The sequence below is a fragment of the Diadema antillarum genome, unplaced genomic scaffold, assembly GCF_040938485.1.
Source record: "Diadema antillarum isolate AM-2024a unplaced genomic scaffold, OU_Dant_1.0 seq00000602_RagTag, whole genome shotgun sequence".
NCBI classification, from domain to species: Eukaryota; Metazoa; Echinodermata; class Echinoidea; order Diadematoida; family Diadematidae; genus Diadema; species Diadema antillarum.
In genome coordinates this window covers 504,422-521,608 of record NW_027271530.1, presented here as the reverse complement: position 1 = coordinate 521,608, position 17,187 = coordinate 504,422, and the positions used below count along the sequence as shown (strand labels likewise).

Genomic DNA, 17,187 nt, shown 5'->3' with positions numbered 1-17,187 from the left:
GAGCAGAAAAACATAGATCTACAGTCTAGCAATGCATATCACATGCATGCAGCTAGCTAGCTGCAGCGTGCGCGTGCAGGCTCGATACGGTGACGTCACATTCACAGCCGTTTCCAGATCGACTCGCTCCGTGTCTGGTGCCTGCCCCGAGTTGTCCGAGAGAGGGCGATTCTTTATGCGGGCCTACTTTAAAGTTACTTGATGAAATAACATCTGGTACAACTACTATATTTAAGAAAAAGATAAAGAGATTTTTAACAAATCCAATTTCATACAGAGATGTTGCAGAAGACATTACGAGGTACTCTTTGATACGTATTTGAATACACTATTTTGGAAACATTACAGCAACAACATCAAAAATGAAATGGGAAAATTAGATTTCATCACTTTCAATAACTACACAAGAGTCCCTTTGCATTCGACTCCATGGCAGTCTGGTACGGGAAACTTGTCCTCGGGTGTAATGTTAGCTTCTGTCGTAAACGTTATAGTAGTTTTCCTCGGTGTGTTGTAGTATGCCTGGGTATAAAGTAAAAAACAAAAAACAAACAAACATAAGCACTAACGTTCCCATTGAAGGTTGCTGGTGATTTGGCACTAAGTAATGATAAGCAATAAAACTATAATAAAGAGAAAGATGAATAATTCAACAGATAACATTGTAATGTTATGACAGAAATTAATATGAGAAGCGAGGAAGGCAAACACAAGCAAGAAATTACAGGGCAGGACTTTCACCCCCAACATTTAATCAATATATTCATTTACCACGTCTTTAACTTGCGGTATTATCATGTTCAACAACTACATACGGCAGTTGACATACATCGCAAGGGAATACGCCAAAAAAAAAAAAATAAATAATGCACCGAAAGGCTTAAAGGTTTTCTCACAAAGTTTCTTACCCGAATGAAAAAGCACTGCCAGCCAATCTGAGGGGTCAAAAACTCGGCAATATATTTCCCAGGAACCTAATAATTACAAAAGTCATGAGATGAAAATCTCTGTTAAAGATACCCGAAATCAAATTGTATTAGCAATTGCGATTCCTAATCATTTAGTCATTAACATACAAACTCATTATATGGAAACAATACTCACTTTATCATTCCATCAGACAAGTATTTTAGCGTCAGTTTCAAAGAGAAATTTATAAGCAGACTAAAACCAGAGATATAGTCTTAGTCTTTTAATGTTCATCACTTTGACCGTTTAGATTGTCCAAAACTTTCACATTTTAACCTGAATAAGTATATTCAACTACAACGCTTTTATTGACCATCTGAAAAAAAAAAAAACAGCTGTCTAACATTGCAAATTAACTATTGAAATTCCACTAATAAGTCACAATGGCTTGTGTTTAAAAACTAGGTCAAGGTCCAATGGATTGCAGAAAAATTATAAAAGCTGAGTGTCACTGCTATTATAAATGGGTTGATCCTTTTTCAGCGACATATGTTATACATGTAACAAATATAATAAGTATCATAGTTATAAATTACATTTATATATAAATATTATATAATTATAAACACACACACACACACACATATATATATATATATATATATATATGTATATAATTTTTTTCTTCGTTATATTGCAGCATTCCACACTTACGTTAATGATAGTACAACCAATATTTCAACAGGACGTAATCATCTTATCAAAAGAAAAAAAACAATAATTAATTATTATCACTACTGCAATCCAACACAAGTTATTTTTTTCGCATTTTAGAGACAATCACTAGAGCTAAAGGTCCACATGTTGCAAGGTCTTTATTTCTACAACGAAATATGCCAGTGACACAGATACAATGAATTAAATAGTTAACTCTGTCAAAGTTAATGATACCTTACCGGATTTCTGACGGGAAATCTTTTGTACAGAATGACTTGTAACTTGGGGTCTGTAGTTCCAGGTACTTTGGCGGCAGCCCATCGAAAATCACGTCTGGAGAAAAAAAAAGAAAAGAAAAGGAAGGGACAGATTGGGCGGTCTCTTCAACTCATATTCAATTTTTGTTACTGTTATTGTTGTTTTTGGGGATCATGGGTTAGTGGTAACAGCGTTTTCAATCTGAATACTTTTCATTTTTAAGAACATTGAAATGTTTAACATCTTCAAACCCAACGTAACATCAGTAAAATATTCCGATAGAAGAATTCATAATGTCACCCAAATTTACAGTGTTCCTGGAATAAGGGCCGCAGGTTAACATTAAAACATATTCAATATAACAGGCTTTTGACTGGTTTTGGTATTGTTAGTACTATTATTTGGAGTGATTTTCCCTTCTCCATCAAGCCCTCCGTGTTTGCCGTCAAGTCGCTTTTCTCTCTTAAAATCTCCTTTGGACAAATTCAAATTGTTTTTGTTAAGTGAGAAACGAAAAGATGACGTCTACTTGTCCGGAGGATAATGTCAAGGGTTTTAAACATTTTGTAGTCACTGTATGAAATATATGCCTGTATCTCTATGGGTGCGTTCGAGCGCTCCAAAGCGAACCAAAGCGAACTGAACTAAAGCGTACCGTACCGTACTGTGCCAGTTTGGGAGCGTTCGAATGCTCTGTTGAGAAAGCGTACCTCTCGAGTTATTTTTAGAAAAGTTCACGCTTGTTTGTAGCAAGAAGGTCATTCACCTTGCGCTTGACCTACTTACAACTGTCCCGAACAAAGAGAATGATGTTTTTGCATTGTGACGTATGCGCATGATACGCGCATGGTTTACAACAAAGACGCTTAACTAATAAGACACGAAAGTGCGCGCTAATCCTGTACAAAACAAATGGACAGCGCGCGGTCCCCAAGCGTATTACGCACGTCACCTGAGACACGCTGTCGTGACACTTGATAAACAACAGCAGCGGCTTCAGGGACAGCGCGTCTCAGGTGATGGGCGTCTTTGCCTGAGACGCGCTGTCTTTGAAGATGTTGTTGTTTATCAAGCGTCTTTGATTGTGAGATCATGTTGTTGCCAAATTTTTACCTCCACGAAATAATCCTTATTACTTTAAAATCCCGTTCTTCAAAATAATACCCTTAATCGTAAAAAAGCTACGACTATAATTTTTAAATCTTTTTAAGATAATAAAAATACCACTGTATTTGGAAATGAATGATGTTTCTAGGTGTACTGAGTTTGTACTTAGCTCTCTTTTGTATCGTCATGTAGGGTAGCCATTTTGTGTCCATTGTTATCGCGCGCCTTCGTATCTTGTTATCTCTACTATCTTTGGTTTACAACGAACTTTTGGTACGCTTTGGTACGCTTTTGGAGCACATCGGGAAGTGATCCACTTTTGGCTCGGTACAGTACGGTACGGTACACTTTAGGAGCGTTCGAACGCTCCTGTAGCGCGGTACGGTGCGGTACAGTTCACTTTAGGAGAGCGCTCGAATGCACCCTATATAATCAATTCATGTCGACACTACACAAAGACAGGGAATTTTACAATCTGTCACGTGAAATAAGCATTAACTAGGTCCTCTGTTGTTTACCTAGGTCCTCTGTTAGTGAGAGTTCGGAAGACTTCTACTTTTGCCGGTAAAGGGTCTGAATTCATTTCTATGATACCGTGGGTACTGTTCTGTGAATGAAAGAAAAATAATAAATCATCAAGACACAGGCAAACATGCAACAATAAAAATGAAGTAGGACATAGGTGCATATCTAACCATCGGTGGACGTTTGAAATACCCACATGTTAAATTAAGTTCTCTAACCCTTCAAAAGTAGAAAAGATAAAGAAACGGTATTTGGTTCCTGATTACCAACACTTCTTGATTATGAGAGTGATGTCATTATCATTATCACTATCATTATTGTTATTATACGATTAGATAATGTGACCGTGCCCCACAAAACGAACAAAAAGTCGCACACACTGATTTTGTGTGAGGATTGAAAATAGGTGACATGGGTCAACCTAGCCGATCTTGACTTATTCGTGTTTTTTGAAAGAGCTAGTCTTATTCTACATTATGCTAAAATTTGGGATCATAAAACGGGCAGGAAAGTGTGTTTTTTAGCAGTTTATCTCGAACATTTTTTTTGGTAGAATAGTGTGATTAGGTGTGTCTTTAGAGTCCCCTTTTCATTTCTTAAATACCTTGTACACACTCTTCACTTTCAACTCTTATAACTTTTGAAAGAATGATGCTACTGCTTTGAAAATTGGCATTAATTATTGACAGAATGTGTTAATAAGGCATGCTTAATTTCAGTTTAATCTGATAATCCCTTCATTGTTGTTACTCCGGTGGTTAACATCCTGGGTTTTTTGTTTTTGTCCCATTCATCGCACAGCCAGCAAGGCTTGGTAAAGATTTAGCTCTTGAATAGACACTGTACTTCACAGCCTCTTTTCTCAACTCACACTTTTCCTGAGTGTGTGCTTTCTTTCCAATATTTATATAGGTTAGGAGAGTCCATTTGATTTATGTCATACATCATTTTAAAGCTTAAAGTCTGCTCTTTCAGAATATGCTCATAACCAAAATGTCATGCATGGCAACTTTCTGTATGTTTTGTGATGCAGGGTCACATATACTTATATACATATTTATATATTCAATGTTTTCATATTCATTTCAATATTTCTTTAAGTTATTACTCTTCATTGGCTTTGTAATTGAAATCATCATTCTCAAAACGTTGCGAAATAAGTGAATTTCCATTTGTTTCTGACATTGCTCAAGAGACGTATCAGATCACCGATTAAAAGATATTTTACATGAAAGTGTCTTTGTAATTAGGAAAAAAATATCTCGGCGTAGTGTGTCATGGGAGAAAACGATTAATATGAATTTCTGATGAGTGCCATATTATGAATGCCATCATTGGATTCATGTCTGTATACAGCTCATGATGTCATTATCTATGGCAATGTTGCATCGCAGATTTGATATTATCCGGCCTAGCATACTTGTCAATGTGACCGTGCGTCACAAAAACAACACAAACTCGTAACCTTTGGTTTTACATGAGGACTCACAAATAGTAAAAACGGCTCAAACAAGTCAATATTGAGTTCTGAGTTCAGAAAGAACTATTCTTCTTTGACAATATTCCTAAGGCTGAGATCATAAAATGAACGGGAAGGTGTGTGTTCAGCTGATTTTTTTTTTTTTTTTTGAGAGTGGTGTGATTAGCTTTGACGTTAACAGGCCCCTTTTCATTCCTTGAATATCCTTTCCATACTCTTCCCTTTCAATTCCAATAACTTTTTAAAGAATAGTGCTACTGCGATGAAAGTTAGCATCAATCATGGACAGAATGTGCAATGGAATAATCCTAATTTCATTTTATTTGATAATTCCTTCATAGTTGTTGCTCAGATGGTTTCCATCCGTTTTCGTTTCTATTCATCGCACAGGTAACACGGCTTGGTAAAGATAAGCGCTTGAATAGACACTGTACTTCAGAATTGTTCAGAGCCTCTTTTCTCAGTTCACACTATTTCAGAGTGAGTAGTGTTTTTTCAATATATGGATAGCTTAGGAGAGTCCATTTGAATTGAGTTGTACATCATTTTCAGAGCTACGAATCTGTTGTTTGTTTGTTTCTAATTAACCCTGACCTAGAAAATCCGACGACTTTTTGTTGGGCTTGTGATGCAGGTTTATAATGTGATCCTGCATCACAAAACCAGCCAACAGTCGCCAGACATAAATTTTAAGATTAGAGTAGATTATGAAAGAGCAGAATTTTTGTTTAAAAATGATGTATCATCCATTTCAAGAAGACTCCCCTAGCTTGTTTTAACATTGGAAAGAAAACACACACTCTGTAAGGTGTGAACTGGGAAAAGAGGCGCTGAATTACAGGGTCTATTCAAGCCCTTAATCTTTACCAAACCTTGCTAGCTGAGCCATGAATGGAACAAAAACAGGATCTTAACCACCCCGAGCAGCAAAAATGAAGGGATTATCAGACTAAGCCGAAATTGAATACCCGTTATTAGCTCATTTTACAGATGATTAATAAAGACCTTCAACTTTCAATATTTCAATTGTGAGATCTCTTCAGCCATTTGCACTTTTAAAGAGTTTGTGTTTATTGTTTTATTTTAAGGAGTAACGAAAACGTTGGCACCCACAGGGCCACTGGGCACATTATTGTTTTATTTCTTCTGTGGACTGCAGTATATCAATACAGCAAGACGTTGCGTCATTGCGTCATTTTGGTGAACATTAAAATTACTTGCGTCATTGAAAATATAACATTATGGGTTACAGTACCTCATATCTTCTCCAAGTGATGTTCGGGGGAATCCAGCCCGTCGGCTACATCAACAATAACAACAACAAAACTAAAGTGACATATAATAAATTGATTTGCATATGCATTACACATTATTGAGCATACCGACCACTTACTTTGCGTTTATAAGATTCGTTTCATCAAACATTGTCTCTTAGCTTCAAACCGATGAGCATAGTATTTAAAATGTAACATGCCTCGCTAATATCAGTCAGAAGCCGGATATTTGGAAAAGAAAATATATTGTGAAGTCAAAGTTGGGTAGATTATCATTATTCACAATGGAGGGTCCAGGAGGTGAGAAATGAATTACTTAAACAATATTCCGCAGATAGAAAAGAATAACAAGCGCACTGATTATTCAAATTTTGCTCATTTCCTCTTGCCATTAAAAAAAAAAAATCATACCTCAACGACAGTCAAAATAAAGCTGGTGAGTTGATTGGTGAGCTCAACGTCGTGAAATCGTAACTCATGCTCGTCGTTTGGCGTGATGCTAGTTTTGACGTAGTGTTTGGTATCGTCAGAACAAAGATACAATTGAAAAGTTATTTGATTATAAATACCGAGCGGAAATGAGCAATAGTACGCTGAAAGGAGTAGAAGTAAAAAAATATTTTGAAGAATAACTTCGTAAAGCATAATTTGAAATGTGTAAAAAGTTTTAGAGAAAGGAAAATAATGCTCTTTATATTCACAGAATAGATATCGTTACATCTTGGTTATTAATTTGATGTATGATTATCCCAAGCTTTATCATTTCGGAGAATTTTGCTCAATCGGCAAATTTACAAAACGAAAATGTGGAAAACAAATAACATATCAGACATGTATAATTATAACATATTTACTGCCGTGTCCTACCTCACGATTGAAATTGGCTTTAGTGGGCTTTTTAGTGGTTTCATAAATGCAGTCCCCCACCCCCAAAAACAAACAAACAAACAAACAAACAAACAAACAGTAACCCCTCCAAAAAAAAAACAAACAAACAAACAAACAAACAAACAAACACACACACACAAACACACAAAACAAACAAAACAAAACAAAATAAAAAGAAAACACGGTTTTCCATGGCCGCATGTTTTATCAAACTGCATGAATGAACTTATTAGAGTCGGAATTCTCACCTGAGATACTTTGGACCAGGTAGGTCATCGAAATAATAATAGGAGTCATCTGGGAGAAAGAACTCGTCAGAGCCAGCCGTTATGATAAGCTTTGGCATTGTCAAACGATCCCTGTAAGCTGAGGAGTACACGAATCAACATCAATGACAATAGGGAGACGTTGCATTTTTCATTGTTAACAATATCTTGCTGACCATAACTTCGTACCGTGCAAATGGTGAAATAATCGTTTCAACGAAGTAAAAATACATGTACATCCACATGTCCTCAAATGGTTTTATTGTTTGTTTAACAAAATTTCTATATAAAGAAAACAAGAAAAAATTTTCCGGTTTGGGTCAGATTATGCCTAAATTTGCTTCACTGTATACAAATTTTTAGCATTGAAAACTTTCGAAACAGCAGCAGTATGTCATCAAAAGATTTTGGAGATCAAAATGAAGAGCATTCAGAGATTATTTACTGTGTTTTTTGTTTTCTTTATTTGTTTTGCTCTGATTTTGTTTATTTTTAAGTATAGGGGCAATCGAAATATTAGTCTTTTCATTGTAAAAAAAGAAAGAAAAATAATCACGATTTTCTAGTTATTTTATAATCCAAAACTTTAGAGAGAAGTTACCTAGAAGAAGGATTGGTTTTTCAGAAACGACAACAACAGTAACTAAAGATTGGCCACAACAGCCAATGAAATTTTTTTTTTTGAAATATATCTACATGTAAAAGAGAATACATCATAGCAGCAAGCTTTAGAACAGAAGTATTTAAACTGTGCAAATATTTTACTCTAAAATCAATTGAACTATTCAATACAGAGCCCTTATTGTAAGTCTGATGTTTACTTCCATCAGATTTCATGTTTGTTTGTTGCAAGAAGTGAAAGTGATGTTCTGCAATACCGTATGGATCTACTATGCTGGCCATTTCAAAGATCTGCGGCACGTCCATGTACAGTGTGATGTTTTCCTCGTAGTAATCGTTAAACTCGAATGTCCAGCCTCCGAGTGAACGATAATGGTGATGCATGTTCTGAAGGAACGTATAAACATATTGCACAGCGTTACCACATGCATTCAGATAGTGTTGATTATCAGTTTACATGAATGTCCCTTTTCTCTGAATTGACCCATGAAATAAGAATCGATTTGTCTTTCCGATACGATACATAAAGTACTTTTTTCTTATAGCTTGATGTACTTTGTCGACAGGAACGGTTTCTGCAATCAACTGTTCGTAGAAGAATGTCGTGTTATTTCTGTGGAGCATATTGTAATAGAAATTGTCACTCCATTTTTTATAGCAAACAAGTTACAAAAAAAAAAACTATTCAATAAAAAAAAAACTATTCAATAAAGGAACCCTGTGGAAGGGGGAAAAAAGTTACAAAAAAAGGAAGACATGCTCTTGACATGAAGTAATTATCTGATACGTGGCTACAATTCACTGTTCAGAGATAAACAAAACCATGTTCATAATGCATTGCTGGTTTAATAGCACAAGGGCTTTGTTTCGTCTTGTTGGTAAAGCGGGGTTCCCACTCTCGTGCGATTCATTGCGAACGCCACGATTGGACATTCGTAACTGATCGTGGAAAATTTGTTGAACTCGTCTGACATTTCACGTTTGGATACGAGGTTATGCGAGTCAATATGTGTTGGTTCGCTGGGATGCGACATGGTCACGATTGGTCTATTTTAAGCAATACGATCTGTCACGATGTGGTCTCCGATTCAAATATGACCCGATAGGATTGTCCCGATTGAGTCTACGATTGGTCTCGATCTAACACGATCATTACGATCGGGATCCCCGATCTGGTGCGTGCAGCTATGTTCTGATACGTTCCAGTACGAATACTTCGCAGCAATGCGGGCTGTTGAGATAAGAGACGATATCTTTCACGATCGGAATCAAAAGCGACTCGATTTAAGGCGCGATTGGACCCGAATGGGAATATTATAGTCCGACTGACAATGTCTTTCATTATTTCTATAACTTCTGAAGAGTGATTAGGCCTATTTATCCACAACCATTGATGATGGCAAGGGTTGACTGATTGAGGATGATGACAACGTGACCTTTGCAATATTGCGAATGACGATTACGTTATCAGAGAGAAAGCAGCGCGTAGGCCAGCCACAACGTCAGAAATTCCCTCTTCTAATTCAACCTGAAGATTATTGAATCGACATGCTCGGCCTCAACACCCCCCCCCCCCTCAAAAAAAAAAAAACTGCATACGCAAGATCAAATCATTGCCCCCTCTTCCCCCCCCCCTCCCCCCCCCCAAAAAAAAAAGATAAAGACAAATGTTTTCGCCTTCCTTTGAAACACGTGAAGAAATATGATGAAATGGAAGCTAAAAAAGAGGATTGGATCTTTTGAATGCTGACATTATTATGTGTTATAGGCTCAGTATAAGAAAGTTGACCGAACTTATAGTATTGCTTATGTGTTTGATTTCATATTCGCGTAGTATGTATATATGCCTTTTTATTTCAAAATGTCGTTATCTCATGGGGTATTGAAAGTTTGGTGGGTTTGGCTTGATAAATAGTTTTATTCAACAACAGTGTTTAACAAAACCGATATACACATAACAAAAAAGTAACTCCCCTAAAATAATATTACTTTTTAACACAAAATAAGTTTGAAGCAAAATTAGTTCGCAGGGGCTACACTTATTAACTAACCTCTATGTGAAAAATGACAGTGATCTTTATAGTCATGTATGCGTGACAATGGTCACTTTTCAAAAGTCACAAAAGTTTTCGTGGGGTATGAGAAACATTCTGCTTCCAGTGAATGTTTCAGTGGTGTTATTTTAGGATTTATTGTGCCAGCCCTCCCCTATTCAATATCAACAGTACAGTTTTGCAGTCTTTGCTCCATCTTTAAAGTGTACATGCATACTCAATGAAGACGCAAATACTCTTTCTTATGCTCACTTGACATGGGCTGCTAGATCTTGGCTGCATTATCTGACAACAATCTTAAACTAAATGGATTTTGCAGTTTAATGAGAGTAGACAAAGCTATTTTCCTCTAAAAACCTAACCACAAAAAAAAACCATGAAAATTGTTACAATAGATGTGAAGGGGTCAAATGATGGATGAAGAAACAACAGCAGCGATTGATAATTATATACAATACACAAGAAACGATACTTTACCCCCCCCCCCCAAAAAAAAAAAAAACACACAACAACAACAACAAACAAACAAACAAACAAACAAACAAACAAACAAACAAACTACCCAACAACAACAATTACTGTAGTATAGTTCTAAAAAGTAATCAAATTTGCCTTTGGTGTGTGCTCACTCGTGCACGATTCAGGAAATCATTCTCATTTTTATACTGACCTTAGTCAATACGTGCAGACATACCACAGTCATTTTAGTTTTGCTATTTTTTTTTCTTTGTTTAAGAATTACCCCAAATTGATTACGGGAAACTCCGCTTTTGTGCGTCTGTGTTATGGTAAAACAATGTATAGTAATAATAATGATAAGTATAAAAATATCTTATACTCGCGGAATACAAAATATGTACGATCTTGGTGTAAAATAAGGGCAAATATAAAAAAAGAAGAAGAAATATATATATATATATATATATATATATATATATAAGTAGGAGGGAAGTAAAAAAATCGATCCCGATCAACACAATTAAGAAGCACGATTAGATGAGATTTGCTGCGTTTTGATACGATCCAAGACAACCTGATGCGATGATCACGATCAACAATTAATCGTGTTAATCGTAGAAAATGTTTGAACCGTCCAAAATTTTTTCTACGATTAATGCGATTGCCACGACTGACCTCAAGATCTGATAAGATTTTATAAGATCACCACGATTCCTTCGCGATTAAGACCACGATTTCAATCGTGGCGCCAATCGTGATAGTGGGAACCCGCTAAATCACGTTTTCCCTATAAGTCTTATACTTATGAAAACTGAAATATTTTGTTGTATCATTTTATCAGACACTATATCAAATGCTACCTTAACCATGTTGAGAAGGTCAAGGACTATAGGCGCAATAGCCACGACCCTCTTGTCCACGGCACCCGTCGTCCAGGTGGTCCAACCCCTCTGCAATTGCGAAAAAAGGTAGAATTAGTTCTTAAAGTTTACCGGGTTTGATAAATGTACGGAAAGCTATTATGTCTTGCCCCAAGCGTTTCTGTCCCTTCCCAGCCCCCAGTGCACATGCAAATACGCACTTGCACTTGTTGTAACTTAAGGTTTAATGGTAGATTAGCTCGTTATGTGTTTTGGTGTAGACCCCGTGTGACACATTATACAAAGAGAGCAACGTAGTAATGCCTTAGGAAAACATTTTTTTTTCAATTCTATGTAACTTTTATAGATTTTTTGTTACAATGAACATGTTATGAGCAAATTTATAGATAAAAAAGTCCATCTTTGCTTTGACGCTAACTGTATGACAAATTTACCTTTTTTTTTTTTAATGACCAGCAGCTACATATTTATAGAAGCATTACTTTTACACACAAACAGTGACAAAAACCTAGAATTTACTTGCAAATTCAGTAAGGAACACCCCTGATAGTAGATCACCCCCCTAAAAAAAAAAAAAAAAAAAAAAATGCAAGCTACATGTGACCGGAACGGAACCGCAAATAACGCCCTGTGGTATTTGGCGATTTATCGATCGTGTTGGGCGGATTTATACATATGAGCAGAATATGCGAAGTTGGCACGCCGTCCACTGAGTCGGGCGTTCGAGCTTGGCATATAAAGAGTTACAGCATGCCTTTAAGGGTTATATTTAAAAAAAAAGATGAATTATCACATCCGCCCAACACTTGTTGTTGATAAGAATAGGGTGGGCTAGTCAAGTTAGGCGGTTTGAACAACAAGAATACTAAATTATACAGTATGTGTATAAATATACCTTAGTGCATGTGCATTCGTGTTACTATACACTCTCCTTGAGGAGACATGTTGTGTTAACCCATCCCACCTCCCTCCAACAGAAATAACAGAATAGTTTTTGAAAGTCTTTAAATGGTTTTGCTGAATGTTCTGCAGCTGTGAGGGTAACAAGTCATTCATAAGTTGAAAATCACTCCATGTCCACTCGAGATCAATTAGCAACGAACCACAGTAAAAAAAAAAATCAAATAGCAAATGTAGGAAGAATGACAATGATGACATATTTTTAAGAAACCGCGGTTTTTGGTCTGGTTATTTTTTTCTTCGTTTTATAGAGAGAGCGGCGTGTATTGCTTGCCTATAATCACTTACGTGTTTTACACAAAACAATCACGATATAAGGTAAAGCCATCCACAATATTGCATACGTGGAAAATGATTTTATACTCGATTGATTTAATTATGACCATCTTTAAGGCTTCAGTAGGCTGATTTCGTAGTGTAATAGGCAGAAGAATTAGTATTTTGTCAGAAGATGTTTAAAGCAAAGACACCTTTGATTCCCCGGCGACGATGAATTTTGATACATATTGTCCCGGACACTGTTGCGCCACAAAGGTTGTGATAGTATCCATCGCTCGAACAGCTGCCTATACAATAAACGACAAAAATACATGACAAGACGATACTATTAACATTTCAAAGATGTTTATATGCCGCGAATTCCATATTTTTTATTCAGTTAAGTCAGACGCCCCACGTTAGTCAATGTAATAAATATTTTGTGTAGCAATTGTATTCGCTTTTTAAAAGGTTGTAAATAGAACAAATCGATTGAGGAAATGAATTACGAAGATAATCAATGAGGGAGAAACTAATTAATGTTACTATTTTATAAAAGTTATGTTATCAGTGATGCCTCTTTAGCTAGGAGTTAAATATGAAACAAATTAGCTACTCAACGTCAAAACTTAAGTGAAAAGTTGAGATTCGTCAATGTTTACCTTCGTCATGGGTAACCTGAGCAACCAGTTCGGCTGGTCCGTCCCATTCTCTATAAAATGGCGCCAGGTGAAAGCAATGATCGCATCCTCTGTTCTTTTCATTTGCTTGGGATCGGTCTAGCACAAAGGGAAGTGAAGATAAGTGCTATGCATACATTCACATATTTCTAGGGAATATTTTGTATCACTCAAGCGCAGGGAATTAAAATGCTACATCTCCTATAATGAAATCTGCATCTCATTAGCTAAACAGTTGCCATATGAGTTGCATTATAAAGCCAGTTCGTATTTAACTTGTGTGCACATTGCTACAAAGGATTTCTTTTTTACTGCTTATGTATAATTGGAAATTCCTAACCAGCATCATCATGAAATAGTATCACACTAATACACACACACACACACACACACACACACACACACACATGCACATGCACACAACTAAATAATACGATTCTTCACACACATTATGCGGTCTTGGTTGTGCTGATGTAGATATATTCCTACCGCCTTAAGAAGCGTATTTTGTTAATAAGTTCTATCAATGACAAATCTATGGCAGCTGGATAAAGTTAGAAATACATTGTCTGCACAAAGATGGTCTCTTTCATGGATGTTATAAATGATGTATAAACCAAATAACAAGATTAATACACAACATTATAGTCATTATTATCCTCTAGAGTATCCAGAGTTTCCCGTTATCACAGTGACCTCAAAATCTTATATCCGCAAACTTACCGTGAAAACAATCGGTTGGTTTGGAACTTGCCGTAATGTAGCACCAACGCTGAAATGAGAAATGTTTAAAGAAAAGAACACACAGTTGCAACATGTGATTCGTCGCATTATTTCAATATGTCTGAACGTACAGTTGTATTTGGCTCACAGCAAATACGATGTATTGAATCTATAGCTGGTTTTGGTCTGGTGAATAGACAACTTATGCTGTAATTAGGAAAATATCTACAAAGACAAAATCTGACAAAAGAACGTGTGTTAAAAGTATGAACATGTACGAACGTCGGAAATTACTTTGACTAAACTACAATGACAGTCTTCAATACCATGTTGGATAGAAGTGACTGTTATTTCAGATTGATGCATACGGATCGATTGTTTAGAGCTTATTAGAACATCAATGCTAGTTGTTAACAAAAAATGCCTACAAGAAATATCGCATGAAGAATGTCGCTACTTTTGTGCCCTTCACTACTTCCATTCACTGTCGTCCGTTGTATAGTATATACAGTATAAAAAGTTGTTTCAAAATATATTTATATGCATAAAGTTAAAGTCAAAAGTTAATTATCAACGAAATGATACAAGCAAGCTATATGCAATAACTTACATCCCAGCACCAAGAGCGATATTTGACGTTCGTCGTACTTCGTTGTCCGATCTTGGGTCAGGTGGGCTGGGAAAATTAAGGTCAGTATTGATATCCGTTGCAAGAGAAGTACAGAAGCAATTATTTGGGATTTTATTTTTCTGTGCCAGGGACATTGGACACTGTTTACAAAGGTTAGGAATTTCATTAGCTAATGTACCTTCATAGAAAGTAATGAATCATGCAATCAAGTACACGAACACACTTTACGATGTAGATACATTCATCGATGCTTGCTTGTTTTTTTTCTTTATGAGATGAAATGCTAAAGAAGTAAAAACCAAATCTTTATTAATCAATGCATGAATTCTGGACTTCATATTCCTGACCTACAGATATTGAAAAGTAGTTTGTCTGTTTGTTTGTTTGTGCAATATATTATTATGCTTCTATTCTGTTTGTGATTATTTCCATGTGTGTGAAGTAACGGATGTGAGTTTGTTGTCACGTTAAACATACAAACACACACACACACACACACAAACGGGTACAGATATACTGTAAAACGAGGGATGTTCGTGTGCATTCTAATTTCGCGAATTTCGCGAGCGCCAAGATTCGCGAAATTAAGATGCACGCGAAAGTTCTTGTCTACACTACATGCATTGGATGCTGGTGGCAGTTCGCGAAAATTTCATGCCACAAAAAAGGCCATCGGCACCAATTCGCGAAAAATTCATGCCGCGAATATTTCAGGTTTTACAGTATACACAAACACAAATATGAAATATATATATATATATGCATGTCCAGGCTAACAGTATTAGTCGATACACTGGCCTGGCCAGAGTAAATTCCACCGCTGCAGATGTGTTGTCTTCCACATCAGCTTCAATGTAGTGGCATGCCTTCTTCTTGTTCATGCCCGTTGATATGCGCGTTGAAACAGAAACTGAACGTATATAAATTAGATTCCATATTAATACCTGTGTCTCTGAAGAGAAAAATAATACAATCAAATCCCCATAAAACGATATATGTATGTATAATGCGAAATTACAAACGCATAGTATAACTCTGCATACTGATAGTTATTTTGACGCACTTGCTATGTTGGGATCCACCGGTGATGAATAAGAAGGCATGCTCAGTACTGATCAACCGATCAGGAATCGTGATCGTCAGGTAATGCCACCAAATGGCACTGTCAGAGTCATTATCTGCGTAGCAAAGATACTTTGTAATCTTTCAATGATATAGTGAACAATTTTTTTCGTAGCATGCAAATCAAATTACAGTGAATGTTTCAACAAATAATGTTCTGACTCACTACACTTTCTTGCTATTAACGCCACAAATTATTATCGTAACCATTGCACACACACACACACACACACACACACAAATATGTGTTCAAACACAAATCAACGGAGTATATGGGGTAAAACCTAAACACACTCAAAGATGATTAAAGATAATGCTTTGAAACCCTATACAAAATATGCAACTTACATGTAAGCCACTTCTGTGAAGTCATGTTGATGACATAGGCCGTATATTCATTTGGAATGACATATTTGTTGAGGAGTGTAAAGATGTAATGATCGTCGGGCGCATTAACGTAATCATCAAGTGGAGTTGCGCTTGCTACTGCTACCAAGCAGGCAACAAGCAGGACAAGACAGTTCGAAGAAGCCATCATTCTTGCAGGTCCTCTCTACACGACACAGTGGTGTAAGCTGGTATTATGTTAGTACAAGTGTCGAAACTGTCTTTTCGGAGGCAGGGAAAGATTATCCTGTTGCATCAGCGCAAAGTACAAACGATTAGAATATCCAGTGTTTTCGTTATGCACCTATATATACTGTAGCTTTTAAAAATAATGATATCAGTGCTGATCAGTTTGTTTAGAGCAAGTGGAGTGGTGGCTTGTCAGTGGTTTGCACAAAAGTCAAGTGGCAAAAGTCGGTGCATACACGCACACACACCTACATAGACAGACAGACAGACAGACACAGACACACACACACACACACACACACACACACCCACAAGCACAGCCGCTGAATGCTGATAACGTACTACCAATAAACAATCTGCCCTTATGCAATAATTGCTAATGAAACTCACATGAAGGTAATGTCATGTCAGTCAGGATATCTACAGATGATCTTAGCCAAAAGGCCGAGAAGCGATCTGGTTGCTATGCGAATAGATTAGATTGAGAGATTATTAAGAAAAAAAATATAAACCATTATACGTGTTTTGTATCATTTTTTGGGGGAGGGGGGAGCAAAAGGGCAAAAAATAATAAAACATTCATATCCACATCATTCGAGGCATCTAGAGGTTTGTTCATTTCGATGGATCTTCAACATGATACAAAAACTTTTCATATTGAAGCATAACATTCTGTATATCAAGAAGTAAATAGAAACCTTTAAATTATCTATTTGTATGATCATAAGGACTTGGCTATTAAACGTAAAAAAAACTCCCTTGCAAAAAAAAGAGAGAAAGTTTACAGGGGCGGATCCA

At 36.4% G+C, this 17,187-nt stretch overlaps 1 protein-coding gene across 1 annotated transcript; it reads right to left on the bottom strand.

Annotated features, from left to right (window-relative positions):
• Positions 1 to 399: 399 nt before the first annotated feature.
• LOC139735831 (autocrine proliferation repressor protein A-like) lies at positions 400 to 16,348 on the bottom strand. The gene is made up of 15 exons (XM_071646580.1): positions 16,162 to 16,348; positions 15,755 to 15,869; positions 14,671 to 14,736; positions 14,061 to 14,109; positions 13,320 to 13,436; positions 12,870 to 12,965; positions 11,419 to 11,508; positions 8,303 to 8,432; positions 7,407 to 7,524; positions 6,682 to 6,769; positions 6,252 to 6,296; positions 3,510 to 3,598; positions 1,866 to 1,959; positions 909 to 974; positions 400 to 522 (listed from the first exon to the last, which is right to left on the bottom strand). Exons 1-15 carry the CDS (start codon positions 16,346 to 16,348, stop codon positions 400 to 402), a joined length of 1,473 nt encoding a protein of 490 aa, XP_071502681.1.
• Between the last annotated feature and the right edge of the window lie 839 nt (positions 16,349 to 17,187).

Excerpts from the sequence above, each read along its gene's own strand:
- LOC139735831 (XM_071646580.1), bottom strand. The coding sequence starts at position 16,348 with ATGGCTTCTTCGAACTGTCTTGTCCTGCTTGTTGCCTGCTTGGTAGCA. Across the intron at positions 12,966-13,319 it reads TCAGGTTACCCATGACGAAG|GCAGCTGTTCGAGCGATGGA; the intron begins GTAAACATTGAC and ends TTTATTGTATAG. Across the intron at positions 6,297-6,681 it reads TTATTTTGACTGTCGTTGAG|CCGACGGGCTGGATTCCCCC; the intron begins GTATGATTTTTT and ends TTGTTGATGTAG.